Raw genomic sequence first — 13,774 nt, forward strand, 5'->3', positions numbered from 1 at the left:
GGCTGGCTAATTTTCGCTTTTTTTTTTTTTTTTTTTGACGGAGTCTGGTTCTGTTACCTAGGCTGGAGTTGCAATGGCGCGATCTTGGCTCACTGCAACCTCTGCCTCACACCACTGCGCTGCAGCCTGGGTGACAGAGCAAGACTCTGTCTCAAAAAAAAAAAAAAAAAAAATTGTTTTCACTCAGTATGGAATTCTAGATGGACAATTATTTTATATTAGCCCTTTGAAGATAGAATTCCATTGTTTTTAGACTTTCATCATTTTAATTGAGAAGTCAGTCATACTTTTAATGCCCTTTTTTCTCTGATTGGTTTAATTTTTCTTTTTTTTTTTTCCTCTCTGTAATTTTTTTTTTTAGCAGTTTTACTATCAGGCACCTAGAGGTGTTTGTCTTTGTCTTTATCCTGATTTGGGCTCATAGTTTTTCTTTTTCTTTTTCTGTTTTTTTTTTTTTTGAAACTGAGTCTCGCTGTATTGCTCAGGCTGGAGTGCAGTGGCACAATCTCAGCTTACTGCAACTTCTGCCTCCCAGGTTCAAGTCATTGTTGTCAGCCTCCAGAGTAGCTGGGATTGCAGGTACCCACCATCATGCCTGGCTAGTTGTTGTGTTTTTAGTAGAGACAGAGTTTCACCATGTTGGCCAGGCTGGTCTCAAACTCCTGACGTGAAATGATCCACCCACCTCGGCCTCCAAAGTTCTGGGATTACAGGTGTGAGCCACCGCACCCAACCCATAGCTTTTCTTTAATATTTGAGTAATGTCTTTCATTAATTTTGAAACATTAGTATACCAATTGCCTTTTCAAATATTGCTTCAGTTTCATTCTCTCCTCTCCAAGGGGGAACTACTGCCTATCTGTTAGACTTTGCTCCATTTCTCCATCTCTTTTAAGCTCATCTCTGTATTTTTCATCACTTTTGCTCTCCATGCTTCAGTATGGTTATTTTCTTTTGACCTATTTTCTAATTCACTAATCTTTTCCCCCATGTATCTAATCTGCTGTAAACACATTTGAGTTCTCAATTAAGTTATTAAATTGACAGTTTTAAAATTTCATTTGATTATTTTACTTACAGATTCTAATTCTCTATTGTAATTCTTCAGCTATTTTTAAAATCCCCTCTGATTCTGTTTCTATTCTTTTCCTCATGAGTTTATTCTTCTAGAGTTTCCAGTCATTTCTTCTATTTCCTTTATGATTGGCAGTTTGTTATGGATGGCCGAATAGTGTATATGAAAAGTGTACAGATGATGAGACTAGAGATGACAAAATTCTTTTGCTCTTGAGAAGTTTTACTTTTGCACCCCAAAGATGGTTAGAAGAGTAGCAGATAAAAAAACTATTCTCTGCTTAAGCCAATTCAAATCAGGATTTTGGTCCTCAGGAAGACTGACCAATTTTTGCTTCACCCTTCTCCCTGGGCAGGGGTTGGTGTAGGTCCAGATAGTAAATATTTTAGGCTTTATGGGCCTACAGTCTCTGTTGAAACTACTCAACTCCGTCAATATAGTACAAAAGCATCTATAAACAATAAGCAAATTAATGAACGTGGCTGTGTTCCAATAAAACTTTATTTATAGAAATAGGCAATTAGCCAGATTTTATCTCCAGACTGTAGCTTTCCAACCCTTGCTCTCTAGGGGTCCCGCCTGAAAACCGGGTTACTTAGCTAAGACTCCTTTTCTGCAGAGGACCCTAAACTTTAGTTTTTGTCTCCGTAGGCTGCTAAACTTCTGTTACATTTGCAAACTTTTTCAGCCCAGTGGTTTATTTTATCACTTATGAATTAGCAAATACCCCAAGAGGAAAAGCAACACCAAATGTTGGGCTCACTTCTCTGTACTTACCCTCTCTCCAGGACCTGAGTTTCCAAGACAGTTACTTGGGTAACTCTGTGATACTTTCACAGATTTTTAAAAACTTGATCTAGCTTTTATCCTTGTTCTTAGTACAAGCAGTCTATCAGAGTGAGAGTGAGAGGCCGATGAAGATCGTTTCTGAAATTCGTTTTTACCATTGCCTTATTTATTTTTATTTTTATTTTTATTTTTATTTTTTATTTTCATTTTTTGAGACAGAGTCTCATTCTCTCTCCCAGGCTGGAGTGAAGTGGCGCGATCTCAGCTCACTGCAACCTCCGCCTCCCGGATTCAAGCAATTCTCCTGCCTCAGCCTCCCGAGTAGCTGGGATTACAGGCGCCCGCCACCATGCCCAGCTAATTTTTTGTATTTTTAGTAGCGATGGGGTTTCGCCATGTTGGCCAGGCTGGTCTTAAACTCCTGACCTCAGATGATCCACCCACCTAAGCCTCCCAAAGTGCTGGGATTACAGGCATGAGCCACTGTGCCCAGCCGGAAAAATAATCTTTATAGTGTGAGTTTTATGTCAGAGATTGACAGACCACAGGGTATACACCAAATCCAGCTGGCTGCCCTCCACCATCAAATGACTGTTGAAGTGGAATCTGTTTAGTTCTGTGTGCTGACTGTTCTTTCCTTTGTTCTTACCCAAAACAGCCTCCTTACTGATCCTCCCCATATTCCTTATCAAAATTTTTCTCTATGTGATAGCCAGATTGATTCTTATAAAACACAAATGTGGGCATGTTACTTTCCCTACTTAAAACTCTTTAAAGATTCCTCATCCCTCTTAAAATATAAAATATAAAAATGGTCCTTACATTGAAGGGCCTTACAAGCGGCCTTTAAGTTTGTCTGGCCTCTTCTCTCTCTCCAACCTGATTTTTCAACGTTTCCCTTGCTAAAATCATACTATCTACCTGTAATTAATTGCTTTCTATTCCTTGAACTGGCCCAATTCCCTCCCACCTCAGTGCCTTTGCACAGACTCTTTCTGGATCATGACCTCCCTCTTGCCTTTGCCTGGAGTCCCTAGATATCCTTCAAACTCAGCTCAGGTTAACTGTGTCTAGGAAGACTCCTCTGAACCCTAAATTCTGGCCTAGATTCAGAGTACTATGTATTTCACCCATAATATTTCTTATTCTTTGCTATTGAAAATGTCTGTGCTTACTTATTTGTAACCTTTAATCTCCTGTGAGCTTCAAGAGGCAAGGTTATCTCTAGTCTAATCTTGAATTGTTAGCATCCAGCACAGTGCCTGGCCCATAAAAGGCACTCAGTAATTGTTTGTCAGGGAATGAATGGAAGACATGCTTTAAATATATTTAGCAATATTTACTTTTCTTTATGATATTTACATTCATTGATGCTTAGTATAACACTATGAGCTGGGAAAGCAGTATTATTCCTGTTTTAAAAATGGGGAACTGGAAATAGAGGCCAGATGATTTGCTTGGGACTTTCCAGCATGTTTGATGGTAAACACAGACCTCATCTCTAGGTTCTGCAGGTCTCAGGCCCTGTGTTTGGGGGCCTGAGTTTTCCCTCACTGGATACTTTATTTCTCCTTTTACCTTCTTTCCTCTTTTATTTATTTTCCATTTTCCCTCCCTGATGACTGGTATTAAGGCTACACTGAAACAGAGATGGTAGTACCTTGATTAGTCAAGAGATTTGGAGATTTTTAGAGAGTTTAATCATTCATCATTAAGCGAAACTTCTCTCTCCCATGGCGGTTCTGTGTTAATCTGGGCTTGGAATGCGGGAAAGAGTAAGAGTACATATGGGGTGCTAACTCCTCCCTTTCAAGATGAGATTATCTACAGAAGTCACAGGAGTTTGTGCAAGGTCCTTCACACTGGAAAATTACTTTGTAATTTAAACCTGTGATTTAGACCCAGCATGTGAGTCCTTTTAATTAGATAATCGTAAATGACTTTATAACTGTGTGTGATGCTTGGGAGATCAGAAATGGACAGGTTAACCACCTTATCAGATTCCTCAGCTAGTGACAGTGGGATGATACATTCATTTAGTGTGAAAAGGAAGAAGTTTGTATGTAAAATTAATAATATAATGAGTGGAAACAGCATTCTCTGTGGTCCCTTAAAGGAAATAAGGCTGATTAGACTTTTAAATAGTTTACCACTAACTTCCTTTTTGAAATCACTTAAGACCAATGTGTATCTTTTTGTGTGTTTGTGTGGGGTTGGGGGAAGCTGCACATTTTTTTCCTTTATCTATGAATTCTGTACCATAGAGTATGCTAGGGTGAGTTAAGTTGTAGAGAACAGCACTTGGAGAATAATGAAGCTGGGTGATGGTTCAATTGTTTTCTAAAAATTGGCTCTTGAATGTTACATGTGGAGGACCCTGGTCCAGGTGAGAGACAGGAATGGAAAGCTTAGATTGAGAGGCCAGGAAACACTGATTTTGCTGGCCCCTGTTCTGGCTTGACTGGAAAGCTTTAAGAGCATTTTTATTCATACCTTTCAGGTAGCATTCTTTTCAAGTGGATGACCATGGAATCAGAGAAGATCTCAGAGAAGCAGGAGGAAATTCTTTCTGTCCTGGAAGAAAAATTTCCTAACTTGCCTCCAAGAGAGGACATCATCAGCATCCTACAGGAGACCCAGTTCAGTGCTCAGGGTGAGTGACTGTTCCCAGCTCTCTCGTCCCTCACGAGTAGGGATGGTTTGTGGCGTGGAGTGTTAGCAGGCCTGAGACAGTATATTTGTTTCTTTGTTTGTTATACAGAGTCTCGCTGTATCCCCCAGGCTGGAGTGCAGTAGCATGATCTTGGCTCACTGTAACCTCCACCTCCCGGGTTCAAACAATTCTCATGCCTCAGTCTCCCAAGCAGTCTCCCAAGTAGGGATTATAGGCATGCGCCACCACAGTCAGCTAATTTTTGGCATTTTTACTAGAGGCAGGGTTTGACCATGTTGGCCAGGCTGGTCTCGAACTCCTGACCTCAAGTCATCCACCTGCCTCGGCCTCCCAAAGTGCTGAGATTACAGGTGTGAGCCACCATGCCTGACTGAGAAGGTACATTTGAATGTGTTTCACTTTCTTCCTATTGCTTGTGCTGGTGGAAGGTTTTCAGGCACATAATGTTGGCTTCCCTGGAAACAGACAGCTTGTACTGTGGCCTCTACTCTGAGGCCTTCATGCCTAGATGTATGGTTAATTCACGTGTCTAGGGCACATCTCAGGTGCATCATTGCATGCAGTCCTCGTGCTGACGGGATTCTATTTTTGAGAAGATGGAAGGAGCAATATCAAGCACAATGAGATTTCATAAATCAATTAGTTTGAGAAGGAAACGAGCGAGAAGATGGCTACGTTGATGAAACTGTTGTCAGTGTCTAGGCTTTGTCAGGACAGTGAATTTCCTGGATCAACTATTTTACAATAATAAATGGCTATAATTCACTGGATACCTACTTGATACAGGTTTTGATGGAGTAGGTTGGTAAGGATGATCTTGCTGAATCCTCATTACAACCCCAAAAGTCAGTGCTTTGTTGTCCCAGGCTCCAGATGAGGGAGGACACTGAAGTGCAGAAAGCCTTCATTGCTTTCCCAACACCAAACACACGCAGCCGGCAGGTGGCCAGGCCAGTCCTAAACCCAGCCTATATGTCTTTAAGATGTAAACACTAAATTACATAACTTTCTCTCTTAGTTCAGGAACCCCGTCCCCAGGGGCAAGAGGGGCAGAACCTGAGGCAAAGTGGTTTATGTGGGAGGTGGTTCCAGTGAACACTGATAGGGGAATGGAATGCTTCAGCAAGCAGGTTGGCTCCATAGGAAACCAGAGCTCAATCCCACCAGACACCACGAGAAAGAGGGTAAACTCGTACTTCAGGGTTGTCCCACCTGAGGGATGCAGTGGTGTGCTCATCTGGGCTCCAGGAGCTGATGGTTAAATGTCCAGGAATTTTGGGAGTTGGGTGATGTTGGATTGGTAGCTTGAGATCAGCCATGGTAGGAGTATTTAGATCCCTGAAATTGACGAACACTACAAATCAGGATTTGTTACTGGCTGTTAAACATTTACCAGCAGACCACTGGAAGAGTGTGGGCTACTCAATCCCAGAGGGCCTTAATTCTCCAGCATAGGCTCTAGTGGCCAAGGAAAGCCCTCAGGAACAGAGAGGCAGGTGCTGGTGGTGGAGCATCATGCTGGGTGCACTGGGATGGGAAAGTTTGAGGAAATGGGGTGGGGCCTTCGCAGTGTCCATTGCACCTTCTGTTACCTATGCATAGATGTGCGTGTACGTGTGTGTATGCTGCACAAGAGAATGCGTTTTGTCATTCATTTTCACAATGACACCAAACTTTTAATGTCACAATGTCTTCAATAAATCATTTTATGCTGCCTTGTGAAAGACTGTGGCTTTTCAATCTTTGAGTCAAAGAAACATATGTAGTAACTGTCTGTTCCCCTATGCTACTGTGATGGACAGAGCGTTCTAAGTGGGTAGTGTAAGCAGTAGTCTCTGAAGCTTTAACATACATCTGGGAAGGATGCAGTGCTTTACTAGGCTTTATTATAGATCTTCCTCCCAAGAGAGTAGGCCTAATCAGACGTAATAATGTAGCGTGAGAATTAAATGTCAAGCCAGATCCTTTGCTGCTTTACTGTGATAGATTTCATTGAGTTCCATTGGTCAACTGACTACAACTATGCAGTTCTGGATAATTTAGCCATTCTGGATTATTACTCCCATTAATTAGGGAATTTAATAACTCCTATTGTCAGAGCCTATTACGAGGGTAAGCAACTTAATTAAGATAGTCTTATGAGTCACATTTATAAAGTGCATTTTGAATGAAATTATACTAGAAAACATGGGGGCTTACCTAAATGCAGCCTGAAAGCCAGTTTTGGCTTTGTTTGGTATTATTTAACTAGTTTGCATTGTGATGCTAATTTTTCTTCATTTGTCCACCTCCACCTGTTCATTCCCTGCCTTTGTCTGCTCTGGGGCTCCACAGGGGGACCCCTAAGTATTTAATCTTACGGACTCCCACAACACTGGCTTCTGGTTGGGTTTGACCAATGGAAAGAGTTAGGAACAGGTAGGGATGGGGACAAGGAGAAGAATGAGAGTGTAGTGGATCTTCCCTGCCTTCTTCCTGTTTTGGTGGAAGTTTCCGCAGCCAGTCTTTTCCAGTTCCAGATCTCTGTTTTCTTTCTGGGTCCCTTTGCTAGCCTCTGGATGCCTCATCATCTTTTATTCACTTTCTCATCCAGCCCACATCTCTGTAAGTGTCCTGCCATTAACACATCTTCTTTTGCAGCAAAAGAGGTGCATTTTTCCTGTTGGGATCCTAACTGATGCAGACGTGATGTGATTATTGCCTTAGTGTGTGCGTGTGTGTGTGTGTGTTTATTGTGGATAGAAGTGACATTTCAGGGGAAAAGAATGAAATTTACAGAGTAAATTCTTAAAACAATCCCTTGATATTACACACACAAAAAATTCCCTCAATTATAACATAGTGGTTTTTTTTTTTTCCTGTCATCCACAGGTTTAAGTATTGAACAGACAATGTTGAAAGATCTAAAGGAACTGTCTGATGGAGAAATAAAAGTGGCCATTAGTACTGTGAGCATGAACCTTGAGGTAAGGGTGGGAATGCTTGTTTAGCAATGATCAATTTCCCACAATTGCAGTCTGAGCAACTGGAATGTAACTCTCTCCATTGGATAAGTCCATGGTAGTCCTTTGCTTCTTTGTGATACATTTGACTTGGAATATAGTGGCAGGTTATTATTTGGGTGAAAACACTATGCTAAGTCAATGAAAAATTCTCAAGATGAATGCTTTTTCATTCATCTCAGTAAAACAAAGCCTAAAACACAAACACTCAGATGTGGGTGTATATTTAACCCTTTTAATAGAAATTATGATATGTGTGATTAGGTTCACTTCCATATTTTCTGTGTACCACCCTGTATTGTTCATAGAACTTTTCTTTAAAAAAAAAACACACAGATTGTCTTTTGATCTTCAAAACTATTTGGATGCATGCCATTTTGGTAATCAATGGCGACAACTCAAGTATTAATTAACAAGGAACCTCCTTCCAATCTGTTAACTGAATGGCTCAGTGCGAATGCTACTTTTGTCTTTGTGTGTTTCCTTGGTGAATTATCTTTTGTCTACTTTGGGAGTTTTCAATGACTTATATGTTAATCTTAATTAACCTAACTAATGGGAACTATATTTTATAGAGGCACATTTGTGCATTTGTAGAAGTCTGCGTATTTCTTTACTGTTGTATTGTCTTTATTAGGTTATCTGTGTTTGGTTGGGCATTTAGCTCTCAGGCAGAGTTTATGGAGATAAAATATGCTCTATAGGAATTTGTCTTTTGGTTTGTAGAATTGTATGTTACTATTCTTTCTTTTTATTTTTTTGAGGTGGAGTCTTGCTCTGTCACCCAGGCTGGAGTGCAGTGGCACCATCTCGGCTCACTGCAACCTCTGCCTCCTGGGTTCAAGTGATTCTGCCTCAGCCTCCCAGGTAGTTGGGATTACAGGTGCCCGCCACCACTCCTGGCTAATTTTTGTATCTTAGTAGAGACAGGGTTTCACCACGTTGGTCAGGCTGGTCTTGAACTCCTGACCTCAAATGATCCACCCGCCTTGACCTCCCAAAGTGCTGGGATTACTGGTGTGTGCCACCGCACCCGACCTATTCTTCTTTTTCTCATGGTGATGTTGACTATATCAATGTGTATATTTCTCTGGAATAGCAGGCACTCATATTGGTGTCTACATCCTCAGAAAACCCAAGAGCAAGCCAGGTGCTTTCTTTTCTGTGATCTTTTTGTCAAATTTATTTCCAGTTTATAAGCATTGTAATTCAGCTTATAAATCTGTATGACAACTAGGAGGCAGACTGTGACGTTTGGTGGCACCTCACAGTTTACAGAGCATGTTCTCATGGTATGCACTTGATAAATTGACTCAACTGTTTCTATGGACTTTCAGGTTGATAAATGCTTCATATGATTAGTTATTGATGTGAATCAATTCAACAAATACGTTCAGTTTGTGATGTAGTAACTATATAATCAGCATCAATTAGAACTCTGCTTTGTGCCTAAAAACCCAAGGAAAACATGGATCTTGCAAGGGTCAGTAGCTCTGAGAATCATTTCTACTAGTTCAAGCCTTAGGGTTTTCTTTCTCTTTTCCCCTCTCCTCTGTCTTCCTTCATTTAATGGCATCTTATTAGGTTTTAAATGCCTTGTTTGGAATTCCTTCCTAAATTAACATAGAATGTCTTGTAATTGCTTTGGGAACTGTCTGTAATTAGCAAATTATTTTAAGGCTATTAATATTACAGACTAACTGTAGCTTTAATGTACCTCCATTTATATTATAGGGATATGCAAATGGCTTTGTCAGATGTGTTAAACTGTAAATGCCTATCAAGTAGAATAAGTGATAAAATAATCATCTTAATCTTGAAAGTAATTTACAGAGGTCCAGTAATTAATCAGGTGGTTAAGCACGTCTCTGGAAGTGTTATATGATCCTGGAGGAGAAGGACATTTGTATATAATAAAGAAGGGTACACAGTTTAAACTCTCATTGGCTGAATGAGAACTTTTCACTTTTGCATAATGGAGATATTAAAGATGACTGAGAAGTGGGAAAAAAAAAAAAAACCTCCTTAGTAACATCCTATATCTTCCTTGAAAGAAAAAATGCAAATCAGTTATCCAATCTGTCTGCTGGAAAAATTCCCGAGTTAATGTGAGTTTAATTTTCTCTGTAGATTGTCCTTGGATGCAGCGGTATTTTCCCAATCCATACTCATATTTGATTACATTTCATCATTCCTTTCTCATTCCCATTTACCTCACTTTAAAAATTATCGACAGAATCTTCACAATCTTATTTTGTAGATTTTGGAACAGTTGTATAATTGCTCTTTGAATCTAGGTATATTCTCAAAGAAACCTTCTTAGTTCGTATGACTTTCCGAATCTTGCTCATCCTCCAAAGCACGGTCAACCAAGGTGCGTCATGATAACTCTTACAAATTCACTATTTTTTATTACCACACTCTGAACTCTTGCTAAATGTAGTCTAGGTGAGCAACTTAGGATTTCACTCTTTCCAGTAGATCTTCTGTTGCTTTTGAATTTGTTTAATATATTTAATCATGGTCAGATAGTATTTTAAATTAATTGAGGATACTGATGGTATCTTTGACTTCTCTCCCTCTTCAATTTTCTGTAACAGTGATGGGCACATAGTAGATACTTAGTAAATACAAATATTTAGTTAATACTTGCTGGTGTTTGCAGTTCATCCCTTTGCTATCTGATTTTTATTTCCTTTTGGATTTACATAAATCAGCTAGGAAAGCAAAGCCACTTAGCTAGGCATCCAAGGCAGTTTGCTTTTTCCTCTCCCAACCAGTTTCTACCAGACAACTATGGCTGAAGGATGACATCAAACAGATGAAAAATGGCCCACGTATTTATAGAAAGTATGCTTATCCCGCTGTCCAAAAATGGAGTGAGAGGCTTTGCAAAGTAGTTAGCTGTAGTCACTGAAAGAAATCAACTGTAGGTTCTGCAGCATGTCAGGGATATAGGAATGAAGATTCCTGGCATTTTCAATGGTTCTTTGAAGTGCTGTAATTCTACCGTTGTGTAAGTCATGGCCTTTATTCGGCTGATGACCCAGTTAATTTTCTTGAGTGGAAATATTCAGAAAATTAGAAAGATTTATCTCTCTGTAACTTACACAGCATGATCTTCAGAGGGAACCATTGAGTTTGGGAGGTAGAAACCACTGCCTTCAATAGATAGGTTTTCTGGCACTCTGATAAGAAGAAAGCTTCTAAACCCCTTGTTTCTCATTTTTATTGTAGTTATCTCACAAATGTTCATTGTTATATAAATTACTGAATGAAATACATAAAAAGCAATTAATTACAATAATACAGAGTTTCAATGCTTTGCTTAGTACAGGAAGTCAGAATGGATGAGATTTTGAGGGATGGTGGGTAGAAATGGCCTTATCAGAGGCATGGCCAGAGGGGCAGCTCTTCTTACACAGGGAACTGTGGGATAAGATAACTGCAGTCTCATTTCCCATGGCGTCCAAGCCATTCCAAGTGTGAAAGTAGCATGCATCTTATGGGGAAATGCACATGACATATTGGAATCCACTTTGTTGATTATTGTTACATCTGATCATTTGTAGCTTTTTTGTTGCTTGTTGATTTGATCATCAGAAGAGAATTTATGGATATCAAAGAGCAAACATTGCCTTTATTCCCTTGCCAGCAGAACTGGTAATGATTATACTTCTTGGGTCTAGTTTACTCCCTACTAAAGCAGTATATTAAAATGTTCAGGGGAAGAAACATCTTTTCATTCTAATGAAGTGCCACTGAAGCAAGGTTGCTCACGGCAGTACATTAATGGTTCCCTTGCTGACACCAAATGTTATTGCACCTTCTTTAAGCATCTCCCAGAAGACTGTTAGTCATTATTAGCATCTTTACTCAGGAAGGACGATAGCCATGCACTGACTTGATCACTCTTTATTATGATCAATTGCAGTATGATTTATTCTTGTGTATGTGCTATATTGGTGTGCTAGAGCTGGCATAACAAAGAACCACAGACTAGATGACTTAAACAATAGAAATTTATTGTCTCACAGCTCTAGAGGCTAGAAATCCAAGATCAAGGTGTTGGTAGGATAAGTTCCTTCCGAGAGCTATGGGAGAGAATCTGCTGCATGCCTGTCCCCTAGCTTCTGATGGGTTGCTGGTAATGTGTGGTGTTCTTGGTGCAGAGAAGCATCACCTGGATCTCTGCCTTCATCTTCACATTCCCTTCCCTCTATGCATGTCTCTGTGTTCAAATTTCCCCTTTTCATAAGGATATATAATAGATTAGGACCCATCTGATAATCTCATCTTAGTTTATTTATTTATTTTTTTGAGACAGGGTCTTGCCCTCTTGCCCAGGCTGTAGTGCGGTGGCATAATCAAGGCTCACTGCAACTTCCACCTCCCGGGCTCGAGGGATCCTCCCCCCGTCATCCTCATGAGTAGCTGGGACTACAAGCGTGCACACCACATGGCTAATATTTGCATTTTTTGTAAAGATGGGGTTTGCCATGTTGCCCAAGGCTGGTCTTGAACTCCTGAGCTCAAGTGATCAACCCGCCTCAGCCTCTCAAAGTGCTGGGATTACAGGCATGAGCCACCACGCCTGGCCTCATCTTAGTTTACTATGTCTACAACCACCCTATTTCCAAATAAGGTCACATTTTGAGGTGCTGAGAGTTGGGACTTCAACATAAAAGTTTTTGTGGGACAAAATTCAACCCCTAATGTATACTATTGTAAAAGTAGTCATTTTTCAGACAACTTAAAAGAATAAAACTTAAAATTTTCAGATTGCTTGTATGAACGTGCTGCCTGGTAAGCATATTTCATCTGTTGCTCCCACATTTTTATTTCATATCAATTTCCTTTAAATGAGGAACGGTGAGGACTTTCATCTCCTTTCTTCAGAGCTGGAGTCTGAGGGAATTGTTCAGGGCTGTTTTATCTCTTTGTTTCTGGGCTGTTCTGCTGTGCTCTGGGCCTCAGACCTCTTCATGACCATCCTCTCTGCTGTTTGAAGCCTGGGATGCATCCTGGTAAAGTGACTCAGAGGCCGCTGACTCACAATGCCCTGCACAGAGATTACCAGCCATATTGCACCTTGGAGCACTGCCTAGGGGAAAATACTAACGTTTTCCATTAGCATTCAGAGCACGACCAGAATGAATTCCCAAGATCACTGCCAAACTCCTCCCTGACAAAAGGGAACGTTTACTCAGGCCACAGTGAAGCATAAGTGACCCACGGTAACCAAGGATTTGAGACTCAGCACACCAGTCTGAAATCTGGTTTACCAATTTTAGGCACACAATGTGATTTCTCATTGAGCTTGGAGTTTCTTGGAGGCCAAGATGAAAGTACCTATAGAGTATTTAACTCCCTCATTTTGTGAAAGAGTGCATAGCCTTTCTTAGGGGAGCGTATGTTAGTTTTGAACTGGTCTCGAACCAGTTAACCTTTTCAAAATATTTGAATGATTTGATTTTGGTCAGCAAATCACTAGTAAATCATTAGCATATTGATTAGCATATTGGTGAGCATATGATTCGCATATTGAAATATTTTGAAAAGATGACTTTTCAAATCCATTTTGCCAAACTAATAGAAATATGTGAAAAATCTCCTCCAGGTTCTAAATCCTGAGTGCATCCATTTCTTTGTGGGTTCAGGTCTGTAAACTCTTCCTTGCTACAATAAGAGTTGACAATTGATGGTGAGTGCTTACTGTGTACCTGGCCACTGAGTAAGCATTATCACACTTAAACCTTCCAGTGAAAGGTACTATGATTACCCCTGTATTGGTGAAGGTAGCTCCAGTAGCTGGAACAGATAAGCAAGTTTCAGTGACTCAACCCAAAAATTGTTTATTTTTTTACTCATGTAGCAATCCTATTTGGTGTTCCCAGTCAGGTGGCCAGGGGTGATTCAGAGATCATCTTCAACAGGTGGTTTCCAAGGATGCCCAGGAGAATATCTCCAGTTTATCTGCCAACAGGGAGAAGAGCTCGGAGGGCCAAGGGTGGAGTTTTTTATGCTGCTCTGGATGTGACACTCATCACTTCTGCTCAGATTTCATTGGCTTAGTCACATGATCACATCTAACTGGAGGGAGGCTGAAAAATGTCATCAAATAGATGTGCCCATGAAAAGGAACCAATTTGGAAAATAATTAGCCAGTGTCTGCCATAATCTCTGTCTTAGAGGTAAGGACATTGGAATCTAAAGAGGTTAAATCATTTTTCT

At 40.3% G+C, this 13,774-nt stretch overlaps 1 protein-coding gene across 3 annotated transcripts in view; it reads left to right on the forward strand.

The window, feature by feature from the left end:
- The window catches only part of PRUNE2 (prune homolog 2 (Drosophila)), a 302,133-nt gene that overhangs the window by 77,027 nt on the left and 211,332 nt on the right, over positions 1-13,774 (forward strand). For all 3 annotated transcript variants that reach the window (XM_011947005.1, XM_011947007.1, XM_011947006.1), the window contains exons 5-6: positions 4,365-4,517; positions 7,410-7,504. In XM_011947005.1, coding sequence (XP_011802395.1) covers positions 4,365-4,517; positions 7,410-7,504 — 248 coding nt within the window. The remainder of the gene's footprint in view (positions 1-4,364; positions 4,518-7,409; positions 7,505-13,774) is intronic.

This window comes from Colobus angolensis, unplaced genomic scaffold, assembly GCF_000951035.1.
Source record: "Colobus angolensis palliatus isolate OR3802 unplaced genomic scaffold, Cang.pa_1.0 Scaffold257, whole genome shotgun sequence".
NCBI classification, from domain to species: domain Eukaryota; kingdom Metazoa; phylum Chordata; class Mammalia; order Primates; family Cercopithecidae; genus Colobus; species Colobus angolensis.